At 60.3% G+C, this 18,223-nt stretch overlaps 1 protein-coding gene across 7 annotated transcripts in view; it reads right to left on the bottom strand.

The window, feature by feature from the left end:
- CCDC57 (coiled-coil domain containing 57) overlaps positions 1-18,223 on the bottom strand; it is a 90,265-nt gene that overhangs the window by 56,560 nt on the left and 15,482 nt on the right. For all 7 annotated transcript variants that reach the window (XR_006384488.1, XM_044247171.1, XM_044247176.1 and 4 more), the window contains 6 exons: positions 17,269-17,426; positions 17,081-17,155; positions 12,280-12,480; positions 8,445-8,603; positions 5,420-5,582; positions 4,846-4,980 (listed from right to left, as the gene is read on the bottom strand). Coding sequence is in view for 6 of the 7 variants with exons in the window: in XM_044247171.1 (XP_044103106.1) it covers positions 4,846-4,980; positions 5,420-5,582; positions 8,445-8,603; positions 12,280-12,480; positions 17,081-17,155; positions 17,269-17,426 (891 nt within the window). In the remaining variant the exon portion in view is untranslated. The remainder of the gene's footprint in view (positions 1-4,845; positions 4,981-5,419; positions 5,583-8,444; positions 8,604-12,279; positions 12,481-17,080; positions 17,156-17,268; positions 17,427-18,223) is intronic.

Below are 18,223 nucleotides of genomic sequence, written 5' to 3'. Positions count from 1 at the left end.
GCTTACAGCGGCTGAAGAAACCCGCGGCTCGCGGCCCGTCCGGGGCCGCTGTGTGCACCCCTGCCTCCCTCCGCGCCTGCAGTCCCGGCCGTGAGGACCCCCCGCCCCAGCTGATGATGCTGACCCTCCAGTCGTCGCGACAACGGGACCGCTGTTCGCCAAAGGCAGCTTTTCCTGACAAACCTGGGGACTCTTTCTTCTCAGTCCCAAAGCTGCCCTGCACCCGCTGGGGCGGCTGGCGTGGAAAGACCGGCCAGAACGTGCCTGCGACGAGGCAGATGGCACGGGGCCGTCGCCCGCTGCAAAGGCTGCTCGCGGGCATGGGACGCTGCTTCGCCATGCAAGGCAGTCTGGCGGCTCCTCAAAGGGGCAAACACGGAGCTGCCTCCCGACCCACGACTCCCCCGAAGACAGACGTCCACCCGACACCTCGTGCATGCGTGCTCACGGCGCTTCTCCCAGGAGCCGAACGTGCCAACACGAATGTCCCCCAGGGGATGAAGTGACAAAGAACGTGACACAATGAAGCAGCACTAGCCACAAAAGAGAATGAGGCGCTGACACACGCCGGCACGGGCCGAACCGCGGGGGCGCAGCTGTGACCACGACCACACTGCAGGGCTGAAGGAAAACAGGCCCCGAGCAGGAAGAGGTACGGACGATAGCCCGAAAAGGGCATCTGCAGGGATGAGAAACACATTGTTTGACATAAGAAATTCCCCGAGAGGACGGCGTGAGCGCAGCCCGGACGCGGCAGGACGGACCGGTGAGCGTGAGCACACGGCCACCCACGGCTTGCCGGGTCCTGCGGCACACGGCCGCCCGAGCGAAGGGGCTGCTGCCAAGTGCACGGCCGGGCAGCCCTAGGACGGCAGCGAACGGTCAGCGGCCGCGGGGAAGAGAAGGGCCACAACCATTTACATCGTGAACCGAAGAATCACAGTGACGGGAGACACACAAGTCACAGAAGTGGAAAAAGGACCCAAGGCTCTGGGGCACAACCCGACCTCTGTGAAAGCGATCCGCGCACAGCGACACGTACAAGACCCGCAGGGGAGGCAACGGAGCACCGCAGCGCAGTGCCCGGAAGGTCCCACCGGGGGACTCCGTGTCCTCGGCCACCATGCCGCCGGGCCCCAGCCCATGCCCTGCGAAGGGGACGCGTCGCACAGACGAAGGAACAGACGCTCGAGTTAGTGGGTCCGACCCAGCTGCCGCGCTGTCTCCACGCGGCCCCCACATGCTCAACCTGCCCCCGCGCCAGGCTCTGGCCACTCGTTCATTTCCCACAAAAGCGCCACGGAAGCTGCAAGAGCCGGTCTGCTCCGGGCCAAACGGGAGCGGCGCGAGGTGAGAGCTGGGCCCGCCTGCTTCCAGAGGCCACGCCGGCAAACCGACATCGCTGCACCCTCGCCGTGGCCGCACATCACTGCTTCCAGAAGGAAGCTCTTTTCCTACCGAACACAGACCCCAGCTTCCCCTCCCGGTCACAGCCCCACTGGCTCCACTCCGCAGCGGCTCTGCCTTCTGGCCCCGGCTCCCTTACCCACTCCTCGCCATGGACCCAGCAGACTGGAAGGGTGGCCTGTTTCTGTGCAAACCCCCAACCTGTCCTGTGCCCGTCAGAACATCTCCCACAAAATCTCACAGCTGCTCCTGCAGACCCCACAGGAGAACGGGGACCTGCTGCCAGCCTGGCCCTGCCCAGAGGCTCTATCTGCCGCCTGCAGGGCTGGCGCCACCCTCGCAGGGTCTTGGCTTCCTCGTCTGTAGGACGGAATGGCAGCACAGGCTGCTCCGGGAGCCCCGGTCTCGTCTGTGACTTGGCGTGGCGACCAAGCCTCCGTGGCACAGGCTGTGTGTTCCCTGCACCCTGTACTGTGACGGCCCGCTGGGGGACTGATGTGGTTCCCGCTCAGGCTCCGTGCATGTTAACTTGGTACCTGTGGAAGGAAGACGCCGCTGCGTCCTCGGCACGGCAGGGATGGCGCGGGCTCGCCTCCCTCTGCACCGCCTGCTGACACACCCGCCCGCTGCTCCCCCCGGTGTTTGCCGCGGGCCCCGCTGCGTCAGTCGGGCAGCCACACTGTGAACCTGCTAACAGTTACGACTCCCCGGAGCAGGCCGACCCGCGGCAGACCGCCTGCGTCTGCCACACACGCGCACGGCATCCCCCAGCCCCAGGCCTGACTCTAAGCACACGCCTCGGACCACGGGGCACGCCAGCTTGTGCCTGCAGCTGGCCTTGCGGTGTGGCCCGCTCTGCCCACTCGTCTTGGCTCCGGGCCCCATGGCCAGGCCCCCCGCAGGGACGCAGAGACGTGTGCGTTCGGGGACCGGGGTGCAGTGTTTTCTCAGCATGGCTGGAGGGACAGGAGCAGCTTCGTGACTTTCAGGTCAGCTCACAGACGCTCCGCGTCCCGCCTGCTTCAGCCACTAACCACAGGGTGAGCGCCGGCCCCAGAGGGCACAGCCAGAGGCTGCAGGGGCCGCCTTCCCCTCTGCAACAAGCGTGAACCGCTGCCAGCGAGGACGGACCGACAGCCTGGCTGACGGGGACGCCGGGGTGAGCCGGCCCGCAGCCGTGGTGCCCGTGCCTGAGTGCAGCCCCCACCAGGCTGACATCAGACCGTAGGGAAGAGGCTGCTGGGAAGACCCCCCACCTGAACAGCTGGGTGACTTTTCCTAGAGGGACAGAGGTCAGAGTCCTGGACACGTGGGCCCTGGGAGCAGGAGGTCAGTGTCTGACAGACCCCCTGGCTCTGCCCTGGAAGCCGCTTCCCCTGCTGGCTTCCCGCGGGGGCCTTGTGGGGAGACACGTGTTGGGCTGGGGCTTCCCGTGTGGCTGGCTGTGGGGGACGTGCCTCAGGCTGGAAGCAGACGCTCCCTCGGGGACTCTGGCTGGAACCCTTCCCGCCTCCTCCAGCCTGGCTTAGTGAGGACCCACCCTCCTCGGCGTCCCTCGGTCTGGGGCCACGTCACTCCCGTGTCTGCCTCCGTCCACACCTGGCCTTCTCCCTGCGTCCCTGCCTTGCACATGCTGTGCTTTCCATAAAGACGCCAGTCACACTGGATCAGGACCCACCCTGCTCCGAGTGACCTCCTCTGAGCTGGTCACATCCACCAAGACCCTATTTCCAAGTAAGGTCGCACCCTGAAGAGCCGGCCGTTCGGACCGGAACCTGTTCCTTCGGGGCCAGCATTCAGCCCGCGGGCCTCTCCCGGTCGCGGCCAGGCTCTGGGGGACTGTCCATCAGTGAGAACCTCTTTGTGCGGAGAACACGGCCACGGCTGTGTATCGGTGGCTCAGACACCACGTGTGGAGACACGTGTCTCTGGGGTAAAGTCTAGGCCCTTAGTTCAGTGCTTCCTGAGAGCCACAGGCTTCAGTTCCAAGAGGGCCGCTGGCTGCACGCGGGCCCTCCCTCCGGACGGGTGACGGCACGGCACGTCCTCCACGCCAGCCCCGAAGCTGACAACACCACCGGGACAGGAAGCTCTCCTCATGGCTTTCCAAGCGAGGAAGCGACCCGGCCCTGCGGCCAGTAATGTGGCCGTATCACCGAGGGACACTCTGGTGCGTGTCCCTGCCACCCGCCGGTCCCTCCCTGTGAGCCTTCCTGCTGCCTTGCGCAGCTGAGGTCGAAGGAGCCCCCACGCTCGTGGACCATGTCCTCCTTGAGGCTGTGGCTCCCGCCTGGCTGTCCAGACAGTGCCGGGTCAGCGTCCTGGGTGCTGACGATTCTCATGCGCGACCAAGAGAGGGTCATCAAATGTCAGCTCTGGGTCTGAGCTGGGACGTAAAACTCCTGACGGAAGCAGCCGAGGTCCTGGGGTGCATACACAGGCTGGGACAAGTTAGGAACGTGTATGTGTGTTTTAGTGAGCTCTACACCCAACGCGGGGCTCAAACTCACGACCCCAGATCAAAAGTCACAGGCTCTACAGACTGAGCGTGCCGGGCGCCCCAAATTACAAATATCTTAACACTGCTTAGGAGCTGACCTATGGACACGTGGCCACGGCATCGTCTTGGAGGAAACCTTGCCCACCTGGGTCCCTATGACGAGCCAGAAGTCTGAGCAGCTGCTGCCTTTGAGGTGGGGATAGGGACCAATGGGAAGGGGCGTGGGGACCTTTCCAGCATGATGGAAATGCTCTGTTTCTTGTCGGAGGGCTGGGTCCCATGGGCACGTTCATGGCAAACACACTGAGCTGTGTGCACTGAAGATCTGTGCTTCACCGTGTGTCACACAGGAGCCGTTCACGGCCCGGGGAGTCTTCTGCCTGCCCCTCCTGCTCTCGCTCCCCTGGCCTCACACTGCCCCTGGCCCTCTGGCCACGGACCTCGGAACCCCGCCTGCTCCTTCCAAACTGTTCCAAAGGGTCTCCGCGTCTTGGGCCACGGCACTGGCCTCAGCATCGGAGGACCCAAGGGCCAGGACACCAAGTCCTCGGGCAGACCTGCTGCAGGGGGGTACCCAGGCCATCCCTGCGGATGGGATCACGGCACACAGCGACCCCCACAACAGCTCCCCAGAGAAGGCCACAGCAGCAATGTTACACTACCCGTCTGTATGGCAGGATGTTCGAATGTGGGGCTCTTTGAGATTTCGAGAACTAAAGATTCACAGCAGTGTCTGAGCACAGGGTCACCTCAGCTCTTTCAGGTGCTAGGATTGGCCTCGTGGCGCCGACAGACACAGGAAAGGAATAGGGCTGAGAAGACCGACCTCCCGTTGGGGGTCTGTGTGGCCCTGTTCTCCCACGGCCACCCCCGAGGGAAGGCTCAAGCAGGCTGCTGTGTTCCTGGGGGCGCTCTGGGAGGACGGCGGGGGCACTGACCTGCACCTCCTTCTCGGGAAGGAGGCCGCGTGTCCTCAATGCCTGCACGGCCTGGTCTCTCTCCAGCGTCAAGGCCTTGAGCGCCCCCTCCTGGTCACGCAGTGTCCGCTCCGTCTCCTGGAGCTTCGCAGCGGCCTGGGGAGAGACGTGGGACTCAGTGCCCGCTGGGAGGGTTACAAAGCAGCAGCAGACTCTCAGGTCCTTCCCGGGGAGCAGAGAGCAGGCGCCCGAGCGAGCAGCCCCCGGGCCCAGGACCACGCGGCGCACGGGCCGGCTGAGGGCCGCCCCAGACTCCGGTGTGGCCTCCCAGCACACAGGAGCCAGGGACCCTCCCAGCACCATTTAGGGGAACAGCTCGTGCAGTAAGAACCAAAGGCCCTCAAAGGCTGTGGGCAGGACAGGGACACCTCCGGCTACTCTAATCATCGTTACACGGCACGCTGCTCGGTGAGACTCGGCATCTCCCAATCCCAACAACAACGTGTGACAGCCCAGAGCCCTCATCCAGGAGCCACGGGGCGCTCCCAGGCCCTCCCAGTGCACGACGACAACGGACGAGCCTGGGGACGCAGACCTGATCCCGCGCCTCGCTCAAGGCCCGAATCAGGTCCTCAGCCTGGCGGTAGTGGTCCCTCTCCACCACGTCACAGCGCTGCCGCCAGTCCAGCGCTAGCTGCGCCTTCTCCCGCTCCAGGCCCCGCTGCCTCTCCTCCGCGGCGGACAGCTGCTGCTTGTACCTCGGGGACAGGACGAGCAGGGAGGTTAGTGTCTTGCACGTGAAGCAAAGGTGGCGGGCGGGGGGAGGGCGCCACACACTGCGGTTGGGACCCCCAGGCTGGCCCATTCCCAGGCACGTGCAGACACTCAGCATGCCGGGGGGGGGGGGGGACGCGCAGCCGGGAGGGGTCCCTGCAGCGTGGACGTGGAGGGCAGGCTTGGGTTCAGACAGGAGCAGCCAGCAAGAACCCCAGCTCCAAGGAAGCCAGCACCATGGAAGACCAAACTCAAGAAACACAAGAACCCGTCTGGAAAAAGAGAAGGAAGAAAGCCAACAAACTTGGGGAACAGAGGAGAAGTGGTTCCAGCAGAGAAACGTGAGAAGGTTTCGGAGTGACGGCCGGAGAGCTTGGAGCCGCCGGGACAGAGAGATGGACCGATGCCCATCTCAGAGCAGGTCCAGGGAGGTCAGAGCCGAGCAAGCAAAGGAGAAACCCCAGCACAACCCGGGGAGACACGTGTCCTCGGACCAGACGGGCTCGCCAAGTGCTCATCCGGGGCCTACGGAGGCGCACGCATAGACGCCGCGCACAGCGCTGGCCCGGATGAGAAGCCTCGGGGAGACAGAGTGCGGGCCACACGGGTCCCAGGCCTCTCGTCGGCCACGTGGGGGCAATGCGTGGTGGTGGCTCTGGACGGCCTCCCCCCAAGGGTGGCGGGGGTGTGCACGGTGGGATGGGCGTGCCCCTGACCAGATGAGGCCACGCAAGGCTCCGCCTTGCCCACGGGAGGGAGTTTCACACCACCCCGAGAAGCCACAGTGTCCGGCCCTGCAGACACCTCTGGGGCTCAGGGCCACTGGGAAGGACCCCCCGCCAGCCTGAAGAGTCTGGGAGGAAGGGGCGGCCTGGCTGACGTCGTGGCCCCAGCCTCACAAGACCCTGTGCCGGGGACACAGCTAAGCCGAGCCAGACTCCTGACCACAGACACCGAGACAGTAAGTGGGTATTGTTCAAGCCACTAATTAGCAGTGATTTGTTCCAGAGCAGCAACAGAGCAACACACAACGGGTTCCAGATCTGGCGGAAGGGGCGCCTGGGTCACTCAGTCAGGCGTCTGCCCTCGGCTCAGGTCATGATCCCGGGGTCCTGGGATCGATCCCCAAGTCAGGCTCCCTGATCAGCGGGGACCCTGCTCCTCCCTCTGCCGCGGCTCCCCCTGCTGGTGCCCTTGCGGTCTCTCTCTGTCAAACACATAAATAAAATATTTTTAAAAACCCAGGGGAAAGCGATTTGGAATGTGGCATTCTAACCCAGCAAAATCAGCGCCGACATAAGAAGGCAGAGATGGGCATCCTCAGACACAAAAGCTCAGAGCAGCGGGACAGGGTTTCGCAAATGTGGTGAAAGCCCACTTGTTTATTTCTTTAGGAGATCTATTTATTTTTGAGAGAGAGAGAAACACAAGCCGGTGAAGGGGCAGAGGGAGAGAGAGAATCTCGAGCAGACTCCCCGCTGAGCACAGGGCCTGACGTGGGGCTCGATCCCATGACCCTGACATCACCACCTGAGCGGAAACCAAGAGTCGGACACTCAACCGGCTGAGCCCCAGGTGCCGCCGGGTTGTTTATTTTTAAATGTGCACTGAAGCCCGTAGCTCTGTAGAGTGGCAGGGAGTGCCACAGCGCTGCCCCGTCACCTCGAAGTCCCGGGATGCCTGTGCTCCCTGCACGTGGGTCCCGTGGGGCGGGAGCAGACACAGAATGTGTTCTCTGTCCACAGCAGAAGTGAATTAGAATCAGTAACAGAAAGATATCTGGAAATCTCAAACTGACGGGACACCTAGCAACACATTTCTCAACAGCCGCCGACCGAGGAAGAAATCACAAGGAAAATGACGAAGTATTTTTAACCGAATCATATCAAAATTGGTGGACAACAGCGAAGCAGTGTTCAGAAGGACACGCCCAGCACGAAATGCTTACGTGTCTCAGACAAGCAGAGCCAAGGCACTGCCGTCATCAGCTGTGAAAAGAACATCCGGCGGAAGCCAAGCGAAGCAGAAGGGGTAAAGTGAGAGAGTAAGAACCCAGAGAACACCGGGGAAGCGCTCTGAAAAGATCTGTAGAGTCGACCGATCTCCAGCGAGACTGACCCAGAACAGCAGAGACGGCAGCGACACGCTGCGCGCCCAGGGAGACAGACCCCAGGAGCCATTCCGGGCCCGTGAGGTCAGCAACGACACGGAATGGGCAAACCCCCCGAAAAACTCGAAGTCGCAAACCGACACAGAAACACAGAAAACCTGCAGCAAGCCCACGGCGAAGCCGGAGGCGAGGTGCCCCCAGATGGCATGTGGGGGGGGGCAGGCTGTGGGGCTGGGGCGTGAGGAGGGGGTGCCAGCCGGCTGGGGCCAGGTCTCAGTCTCGGCTGCGGGGGCAGCAGAACAGGCACAGGCCGGTCAAGACTCACCGACCGCACGGCAGAAACAAGTGTGTCTCATGACATTTCAGTGGCCCAAGAAGGCAAGTGTGTTCTTGACTCAAGCATTCACTCCGCCTGGTGACAGCAGCAGCCGTCCCAGAAACCGGAAGCAGCGACTGTCCCCCCAGGCCTGAGCAGCAGGAACGCTGCCGTGTGCCCGCGACAGAGCCGAGCCCATTCCCACGGCCTTCTCCGGCCGCTCTCCGTCACCCCGTCCCCTTGCCCCCCCTCACGACCCGACGTTCCCCTTCTTCCGGGTTCCTGCCTTTCTCCCCCAGTGGGCTATGAGGCCAGGGCCTGGATTTGGTTCCCTTTTGTTCCCCTAGTGCCAGAACGGCACCGGGCCCAAAGGAGGCACGCAGTGGAAAGACCCCTTGGGGAAGCTGTGGGGACAGTCACCTTCCAATGTCCTGCTGACATCTGGCCAGATGTGCCTTGAGTTCCACGGCCTCTGCCTGCAGCGACTGAATCTGGAGGTCCTTGGAGATCATCTCCTTGGACAGCTCAGCGATCTGGGCATCCCAGCCGGATCTTAGAGCCAACGTGTCTTCCCGAAGTCTGCACAAAGAAGGGAGGCCGCAGGAATGCGGGTGTGGCGCTCGCTCGAGCTTTCTTTTCCCCGGTGCCCCCAACGCGCACAGCCGCCCTCGGAGGAAGTCTGCACGCCAGCATCTCCCCGTCAGGGTGGGGCCTTCCTCACCCAGACGAGGAAACGGTCCTACCCGAGCAGAAGCACCTGCCCACGCATCCCGCCGACCCAGCTGCCCACTGACCTCCTACGACACGCTAAGTCCGTGCCAGCCGTGCAGGGCAGATGTGAGCCAGGGGTGGTGCCGCTGCGCTCACCGGTGCCATGCCCCGCGCAGCCCTCTACGTCGGGACACATGTTTGCAAATTCCACAGTGACATGAGCTTGTACAGAAACCCCTCCTCCACCTGGCAGAATTCCCAAAACTTGGATAATGTCCCCAGAATAAAAACCCTAGAGTAGACACCTAGAGCTGCTGCCCAGGGAAGTCGTAGTGCTGACAGCACCGGAGGCCCCTGGGGTTCACTCCGTCTGCCGCCCAGTCATCAAGGAAGAGGCACTGGGCCGCCCCCTCCAGAGGAAAGCAAGCCTGGGGGGCAGTGTCCAGTCTTGGAGCCCTGCTGCCTGAGGCACCACAGGTGTCTCAGAGGACGAGGAAGGTCTGTCAACACAGAGTTCCAGCTTGACTCTTAGCCGCCGGAAAAAGACCATTTTTCTTCATATGCTTTCAACAGATTATTTCTGGTACGATGCATACGAACTCACCCTGACCTCGTACCTGCTCTAACGTCAGGAAGGGCTACACAAGTGGGGTGCCTGGGGGGCTCCGTGGGTTGAGACGCTGCCTTCGGCTCAGGTCATGATCTCGGGGTCTTGGGATCGAGTCCCGCATCGGGCTCTCTGCTCAGCAGGGAGCCTGCTTCCTCCTCCCTCTGCCTGCCTCTCTGCCTGCTTGTGATCTCTGTCTGTCTCAAACAAAAAAATAAAACCTTAAAAACAATAAAATAAAATAAAGGAAGGGCTGCAGGAAGTTGGAAGCTTCAGTACACACCCAGGTAAGGCGGCACGCAGGCACCAGGAGCTGGTCTGAAGTGAGATGTAGCTTCAAAATTTAGCACCCAAAAATGCAAAATATCTGCATATTCATTTTTTCAGGCAAAAATTACTAGTTCTTATTCTGCTTACTTGTTATTGATGCAACATGTGATTGGCTTAAACAGTCTCCCCTCTCTTTTTGGGCCTTCATTGTGGCCCCACGGGTGGGTCAGTCATGACTATGTTGCAAGCGACCCGGCGACAGAGAACACAGACGGTTCTCACAAAGCCTCTCGGGGCCACAGCCTCTCCTGTGGCATTCATGACCTACTGGCCTCAGGAAGATTATCACAAATACGCCCAAAGAAATAGATCAAAATATGGGGTGTTCCTGTCACTGGTTTTCAAACAGCACATGTCTTAGTAGGAGAAGACACAGACTGTCCTGGGCACGGTGGCCCCAGGCAGCACCAGTGTCCCAGGCCACTCGGAGGACCAGTGAGGAACACAAGGACAGACACGTCGGAAGGAAAGAGCAGGTGGAAGGAGGCCGGCCCAGGGCCTCAGATGAGGAGGTCCTGCAGATGCGGCCGGCATCGCGAGAAGGGCCCACGCAGAGCCTCGCAGCCCATGTGCCCATCAGACTGTGTCACTTCTGCGTCTCCAACTACTGCTGCTTGTGTGGAACAGATCGAACACGACCGTGTGTCCAATCTAAGGACAGCTTCCTGAAGGAACGCTAGCTTCCCGGTGCTGCACAGTTGTAAGGACCATCTTCCCCGACGGTGACGTAACTGGGCAGAGCACCCTCCCTAGAACGCAGCCCAGCTCATTCCCCAAACAGACAGGAAAAGCCAGTTTCTAGGCACGGTGAACACTGGCCAATGGCCGATTTAGCTGGCTTGATCAGACAGTTTCAGTAAACACGGCTTCTCCAAGTACCAGAGACGAGTCCAATCCCCAGTTCTGTTCCCAGAGGTTCTACACACCAGCTCGCCTGCCCAGACACTGCCCATGGAGCCCGTCGGCCTGCATGTACACCGTGTGCTTACAGTCATGCCTGGCTGAGATGCTGGGAAGAAAATTCCGGTTAAGAAGAAACCAGTGGAGGGGCACCTGGATGGCTCAGTGGGTTAAAGCCTCTGCCTTTGGCTCAGGTCACGACCCCAGGGTCCTGGGATCGAGCCCCGCATTGGGCTCTTTGCTCAGCGGAAAGCCTGCTTCTCCCTCTCTCTCTGCCTGCCTTTGCCTGCTTGTGATCTCTGTCTGTCAAATAAATAAATAAAATCTTTAAAAAGAAGGAGGAGGAGGAAGAGGAGGGGGAAAGATAACAGTGGAATACTACGCAGCCATCAAGAAGAACAAACCAGTGGACTACTACGCAGCCATCAAACCCCCTGAAATCCTGCTTTTTGCAAAGACGCAGATGGAACGAGAGGCTGTTAGGCTGAGCGAAGTCAGTCAGTCAGAGAAAGACAGTTACCACACGACCTTACTGATACGAGGAGTTCGAGAAACGAGACAGAGCAGCCGAGGGGAAGGGACGGAAAAACAAAACAAGAAAAAATCAGGGGAAGACAAACCGTAAGAGACCTTTACCCACTGGAAACAGACCGAGGGTGGCTGGGGGGCCGGGGGCACTGGGTGACGGGCACCGAGGGGGACACGGGATGTGACGAGCACCGTGCGTCGTGAGCAGCCGATGCGTCACTGACCTCTGTCCCTGCAACTAACAGTTCACTCGGTGTAAATTAATTGAATTTAAATAGAAAAATAAAGTTAAAAAAAAAGAAACTGGTTGGTGGAGAAATCGGAATCCTTGTGCAAAACAGTGCATTCGTTGTGAAAACAAGTCTGGCAGCTCCTCAGAAAGTTAAACATAGGGGTACCCGGGGGCTCTGTCAGTTGAGCCTCTGCCTTCAGCTCAGATCCTGGACTCAGGGTCCTGGGATTGAGCCCCACATCAGGGGCTCAGCGTGGAGCCTGCTTCTCCCTCTCCCTCTCCTCCTCCCGCTTTACTCTCACAGTTTCGGACAAATAAATAAATAAAATCTTAAAAAAAAGTGAAACGCAGATTTACCATACGATCCAACAATCCACCTTCCGGGTGTCCCCCGCACCCCAGTGAACAGGCACCCGCACCCCCACGCTCGCGGCAACACTGTTTACGACAGCCACGAGGCGGAAACAACCCAAGTGTCCACTGACAGACGAATGGGTACAGACAGTGCGGTCCAGCCAGGCAGCCAGGGACAGGAAGGACGCCCTGTCACCCGCCCAGCACCGGTGGACCCAGGAGGCGCGACGGCCAGTGGAATACGCCAGTCGCCGAAGGACAGACACTGCAGGATCCCACCCAGACGAGGGACCGAGAATCATCAACGTCCTGGAGACAGCGTGGACGGTGGGTCCCAGGAGGTGGGGGAGGGGAACGGGAAGGGACATTTGGCGGCCGTACGATGCAGCCAACTGTGCACTTTAAACGGGCAAGATGGTGAATGTCACACGCTGCACCCTGTACCACAACCGCCTACGTGCACACACACGCACACACGGCGCAGTCTGAAGACGAGACACGGAGAAGGCGGCCGAAGGAGAAGGACCAGAGACCAAACCCTCCCGGGCCGTGGTGGGCGCCATCAGCCGCCGGGCCCTCCCGCGCGCACTCACCTGTCCAGGGCGGCGTCCTTCTCCCTCAGCGTGTCCCCCTGCCTCCACTCGGCCCGGCGCAGCTGCAGCTCGAGGGCCTCACAGCGGGCCTGCAGCTCCCGGGCCCGGGCCTCCAGCGCCTGCAGCTGCTCCGCGTGGGTGCCCTTCGCAGCCGCCAGCGCCGCGTCCCTCTCCCTGGCCAGACGGTCCAGCTCCTCGTGCCTGGAACACAGGCAGGTGTCACAGCGGCGCAGGGCCCCGCTCGGTCCCCAGACCACACCTGCCTCTCCCGTGCTCAGGGGCTGCTGTCCTGGACCTCAGCCGTGGCGCATCCTGCCCGGCCACCGCGGCAGCGGCCACTGGAGCACGCTCGCTCTGCTCAGGCAAACGCCGGCTCAAGGGCTCTTAGAGGCCGGGTCCCTGGGCGACTCTGGAGCTGACGCCCCCAGAAGACAGACGGCAGCGACGGGCTCTGGTCAAGCAGTGCTACTGATGCCCCCACCAGCTTTCCTACTGGCCCCTGAAAGCAGGGCACAGCTCAGCAGCCGTCTGTTGCCCAGAACCCTAAGGCTGTCCCTGCGACTGGGGACCGCAGGACGCTGGCTGCTTTTCCTTTTTTTTCAAGATTTTATTCATTTATTACAGACAGAGATAATGCAAGCCACAGGGGAGCTGGAGAGGGAGAAGCAGGTTCTCCACTGAGCAGGGAGCCTGGCATGAGGCTCGATCCCAGGACCCCGGGATCATGACCTGAGCTGAAGGCAGACGCTTAATGACGGAGCCCCCCAGGCGCCCCTTCCGTTAGCATTCTTCAGTGAGAGGGTGCAGCCTTCTTCAACGAGGTCACATTAACACACTTCTCACTCTAATTACAATCAAGCTTCGCCTCACCCACGCTGCGAACTGCTCCGTGTTCTCTACCCTCTGCCAGCAAACACACGAGCGCGTGCTGGCGTCCGGCAGCACAGGCCTTTCCCTCGTGGGACCGCGAGTCCGATCGCGACGGCTGGGGAAGGAGCCGACTCACTTCCGAGCCGCACCGCGCGGCGGCTGTTCAGTGGCTCTCAAAAGGCGGACTCCGACACCCGGCTGGGAGGCTTGCCCTCCATCACCAGGGTCCACTGGTGCCACCTGCGTCACACGGGCCGTCCGACGTGAAGCATCGGGAAGCGCTCTAACGTGTCACGTGTATTAGCACCAAATGGTCCTAACCTAGAGCACGTGGGAGCGCTTTTCAAGGTGTGCTCTGGGATTCCCACTGTTTTGACAATTCTTCTCCAAACACGCGCAGACCCGCTAGGCCCGAGGCGGAGTGAGAGGCTCTTGCAGAGCGCCCTGACCGGCTAACAGTCTCCCAGCGAGGCAGGGAGGCTACACTGTCCCTAAACGGAAACTGAAGCCGCGAGCCCAAGGTTTTAGGGAGAAATGGTTAAGCTTGCGACAAAATTAAAAGCATCTTACTGTATTCACATCACGCTGGCGAATGTGTTCTGAGTCACAACCTTCCAGTTTCCCAGCTTCTCAGGACGAGGGGTTCCCACACTGTCGCTAAGTAGAAGGGCACCAGGTGTACGTAGTTACAGAGTAAGCCTCAGAACAGCCAAATTTCAGGAACAGCGAACATGAGTGATCTGCCCACGGAGCCGGGCACCACCGGCTCTCTGCTCCCAGGGCGGCCGGCAGACACATGACCCAGTCACGCTGGGGAGCAAGGCCAGCAGGTGGCTCCTGGCGCAGAACTGGAAGGTGTTCAAAGCCCAGGGATGCTACCAGAGTCCCCCAGCTGGCCTCTGGCCGTGCGTGTGACGAGGTGAGCAGCCCCACTCGGGGGCTTGCAAACTGATGTGGGGACCCTCTCTTCTCTGTCCGGGGAGCATTCCCAAGAGACTTACACTTAATCACTGAATGTTATAGTGTGGTAGACTGTTCTGTAAAGTATGTGCAAATAATCATCAGAATGATGATTATTTCACATAGAAACCTTTTAGAAGGGGCGCCTGGGTGGCTCCGTGGGTTAAAGCCTCTGCCTTCAGCTCGGGTCATGATCCCAGGGTCCTGGGATCGAGCCCCGCATCGGGCTCTCTCTGCTCAGTGGGGAGCCTGCCCCCCACCCTGCTTGCCTCTGCCTATTTGTGATCTCTGTCTGTTAAATGAATAAATAAAATCCTTGGAAAAAAAAAAAGAAACCTTTTAGAACACTTATAGCCTGGTGACCCTAGCAAGTTTCATTGTTTTTAGTTTATGTAAACATAGGCATTGTTATGTATATACACACTCAGGTATAGAGAAGATTGATTCCAAATTTCTTTTTTTTTTTAAAGATTTTTTATTTATTTGACAGAGACATAGTGAGAGAAGGAACACAAACAGGGGGAGTGGGAGAGGGAGAAGGAAGCTTCTAGTGGAGCAGGGAGCCCGATGTGGGCCTCGACCCCAGGACTCTGGGATAGTGACCTGAGCCGAAGGCAGACACCCCACCACTGAGCCACCCAGGCGCCCTGATTTCATATTTCCTAAGCATAAAACATACATTATGGGGCGCCTGGGTGGCTCAGTCAGTTGAACGCCTGCCTTCAGCTCCGTTCGTGGTCCTGGGGATCCGTGGACCAGGATCGAGCCCCACATCGGCCTCTCTGCTCGGTGGGGAGCCTGTGTCCCCCTTGGCTGCTCCCCCTGCTTGTGCTCTTCCTTGGCTCTCTCAAATGAATGTGTAAAATCTTTAAAAAGAAAAGAGGGGCGCCTGGGTGGCTCAGTGGGTTAAGGCCTCTGCCTTCGGCTCAGGTCATGATCCCAGGGTCCTGGGATCGAGCCCCACATCGGGCTCTCTGCTCAGCAGGGAGCTGGCTTCCTCCTCTCTCTCTGCCTGCTTCTCTGCCTGCTTGTGATCTCCGTCTGTCAAATAAATAAATAAAATCTTTTAAAAAAAAAAAAACTGCAAAAAAAAAAAAAGAAAAAAGAAAAGAAAAATACCTACTCATTTCACTATGCCGTGACAATCAGATTCCTGACCCCAGGGTCCTGGGGTGGAGCTGCATCAGGAGTCTGCTTGACATTCTCTCCCTCTGCCCCTCCCCTCACAGGTGCACGCTCACTCGCTAAGATAAATCAATCTTTTAAAAAAGAGTGACCAGTTTTACTTCTTTCACTCGCTAAGATAAATCAATCTTTTAAAAAAGAGTGACCAGTTTTACTTCTTTTTTGTTTGTGCACCGAATGTGGGGCTTAAACTCACAACCCCAAGAACCAGAGTCATGCTCCAACGGAGCCAGCCAGACACTCCTGAACAGTTTTGCTTCTAAATGTCAATATTTACAATATGCTAAAACCGTACTCTCTGCAACTATTTCAGTTCATGGCTCTGTCGGCAGTGTGTGGCTCTTGGTCTTGGGGTGAATTCAAGCCTCATGTGGGATGCAAACATTACTTAAATAAATGAACTTAAAAGGAAAACGGCTCTAGCTGTGGGCATGAAGAGGAACGCTGTCTGTCGCCACCGGCCCGTGTGGGTCTGAGCCGGGCCACATCGTGCTGGGTCCGTGGCGCCCGCGTGTCCCTGGCAGAGGCACAAACACCACGTCCGCCCCCGCTCCCGCAAGCCAGCCTGGCCGAGGCGAGCACGGGCCGATGGTGTCTGTACAGTGGCCCGGAAGGCAGCTCCCAGCTCTGGCCTGACTACGGGTGAAAAGGCCGTAGACAGTCTGTAAAGCTCTTCTCCGCAGGGTGCGCACACCACACAAAACATCACAGCCAGAAAACCCAGAAATGCCCCAGATGGCCCACACTCCACCACCCTGCACCGTTACCGGTACCACGGAGCCTCACAGCCACACCTGGGCTTACCTACCGCCTGGTGCTTCCCAGAAAAGGAAGTGGGCGACTCCTGTGGCAGGTGGAATGGTGCACACTGCCCCCCCACCCCGGGGCTCTCAGGGGCCCATCTAACCCCAGGCCAGGGCTTCTCCCGAGGCCACACGCTCCCACATGCCCGCCCTCCCCCAGGAGTGTGCCTTGTGCCCTCACTCAGCCCCCCTCGTCCTGCGGGCCTCGCACACCTCAGCCCGGACGGGCCACCACGGGCTCTCTCAGGGTCCCCGCCTGGGGGGTGCCGTGCCAGCTACAGGCTGGGCGTCCCGACACCCCAGTGCAGGGCGTGCGGCCGGTCCTGAGGGACGAGATGAGCATCTCCGCAGGAAGGGGGTTTTTGGGGAAGGTACAGCCTGGAGAGCGGGAGTGCTTTGCCAGGATAATGTAGAAATGAAAGGCGACTATCACCAAAGTAACCTTTGTTGCTGAAACTAATGAACTGATTCATAAAACTGTTTTTTGTTTTTTTTTTCCGAGACAGCTCGTGCCTGCGCTGGGACTGGGGGAGGGGCGGAGGGAGTCCCAGGCAGGCTCCATGCCCAGCGCCAGCCTGATGTGGGGCTTGATCTCACGACCCCACAATCATGACCTTGGACGAAATCAAGAGTCACATGCTTCACCGACGGGGCCAGCCAGGCGCCCCCCTGCTTAATAAAGCGTTTATGTTTCAAAGTCTCAAAACACCAGGGTGCCCGCTGGCTCAGTCGGTGGAGGGTGCGCCTCTGGGTCTCGGGGTACTGACTTGAAGTCCCATGTTGGGTGTAGAGATCACTTAAAAATAAAACCTTGGGAAAATCTTTAAATAAAAAGTTTTTTAAAGACTAAAAAGCCTAAGTACATGCAGAAAATCCTGCACAGAGCATGGAAGCAGACCCAAAGCAGGGACAGCCTGCGGCCGGTGGGAGCCTCGGCCTGGCCCTGACCCCTCGAGGCCAGGCTGGGGGCCAGGAGCACTCACTTCCTCCTGGCCACCTCCTCTTCTTTCTTCCTGGAGAGCTGCACACAGTTCAGTCTGTCCTCTAAGTCCTTTATCCTAAAAAGGAGGAAATGTCACTGGGAAAAGCAGACGAGTGCCCCCGCCAAGCCGGCCGACCGGCAGAAGCCCCCGGCCCAAGGAGGCAGGGGCAGGCAGGCGCGGCTACACACCGGGCGTCCTTGGCGGCGGCCACGTCCCTGAGCTCCCGGTCCCTGCACCGCAGCTCGTCCTCCAGCCCCGCGCCGGCAGCCTCTGCGCACCGCAGCGACTCCGCGGCCTGGGCGGCTGCCTCCTTCACAGCCGCCAGCTCCTCGTTCAACACTTTCACCTTCAAGAGATGAGGAATGCAGGAAGAGGCCGGGCCTGGAACCGAGCGGTGAGGAAACGACACGGAGCCGCGTACCGCAGGCGGGCACGGCGGCGGCTCGGTTCTCAAACAAGCTTTCGGGGCTCAGGCTCTGCGGCCGTGAACTGCGGCCCCCGTAAGGGCTGCAGCGCCCTCATCGCTGGTGCGTGGAAGCTGCCCTGCCCTCCAGGGCAGGTGTGCAGGGGTCTGGCCCGGTGGGCAGAGGGAGGTGGGGCAGGGCCCATCCCACTGTGGAGCTCGGGACGCGGCCCCGCTGGCCCTCTCCCCACCGGCTCTCACAGGTCCCCGAGGCCTCCTGAAGGTCACTGCAGGGCTCCTCCAGGAGTGCGGTCAGGTGCACTGATGCACGGGGCCAGACGGGGCCCGAGACGATGTGGAGCACTGGTGTCCCTGCCAGGACTTGAGGGCGGGCTGGGAGCTGCCCGGCCCACGCCAGTCACAGGAACCAGCCAGGGGTTCCCGGGCCCTCTGGCTGGCCCAGCACTGCCCTGGGACTGTAGCATTGTGGGGAGGCCAGAGGCCTGAGGGAGGGGCCCTTCCTGACTGTGGGGGTGGGGTTGCTCCTACAGGCACCTGCTGGGCATGAAGCAGATGCAACCCTGGGGGTGGGGAGGTGGGGGCAGTGCCAGGCCAGGAGTCCTCCCCTGCTTCCTCGGTCCCGCACAGCCTCCCGCTTGCTCAGAGCTGGCCCTGTGCCCGCGCTAAAGTTCAGAGGTGCTGCCCGGTGGCGGGCGCTCACTGTGGCCGGGTGCACAGGC

This window comes from Neovison vison, chromosome 5, assembly GCF_020171115.1.
Source record: "Neovison vison isolate M4711 chromosome 5, ASM_NN_V1, whole genome shotgun sequence".
In the NCBI taxonomy this organism is placed as follows: domain Eukaryota; kingdom Metazoa; phylum Chordata; class Mammalia; order Carnivora; family Mustelidae; genus Neogale; species Neogale vison.
Note: the sequence above shows the minus strand (reverse complement) of the source record. Positions and strands in the feature narration are given on the sequence as shown.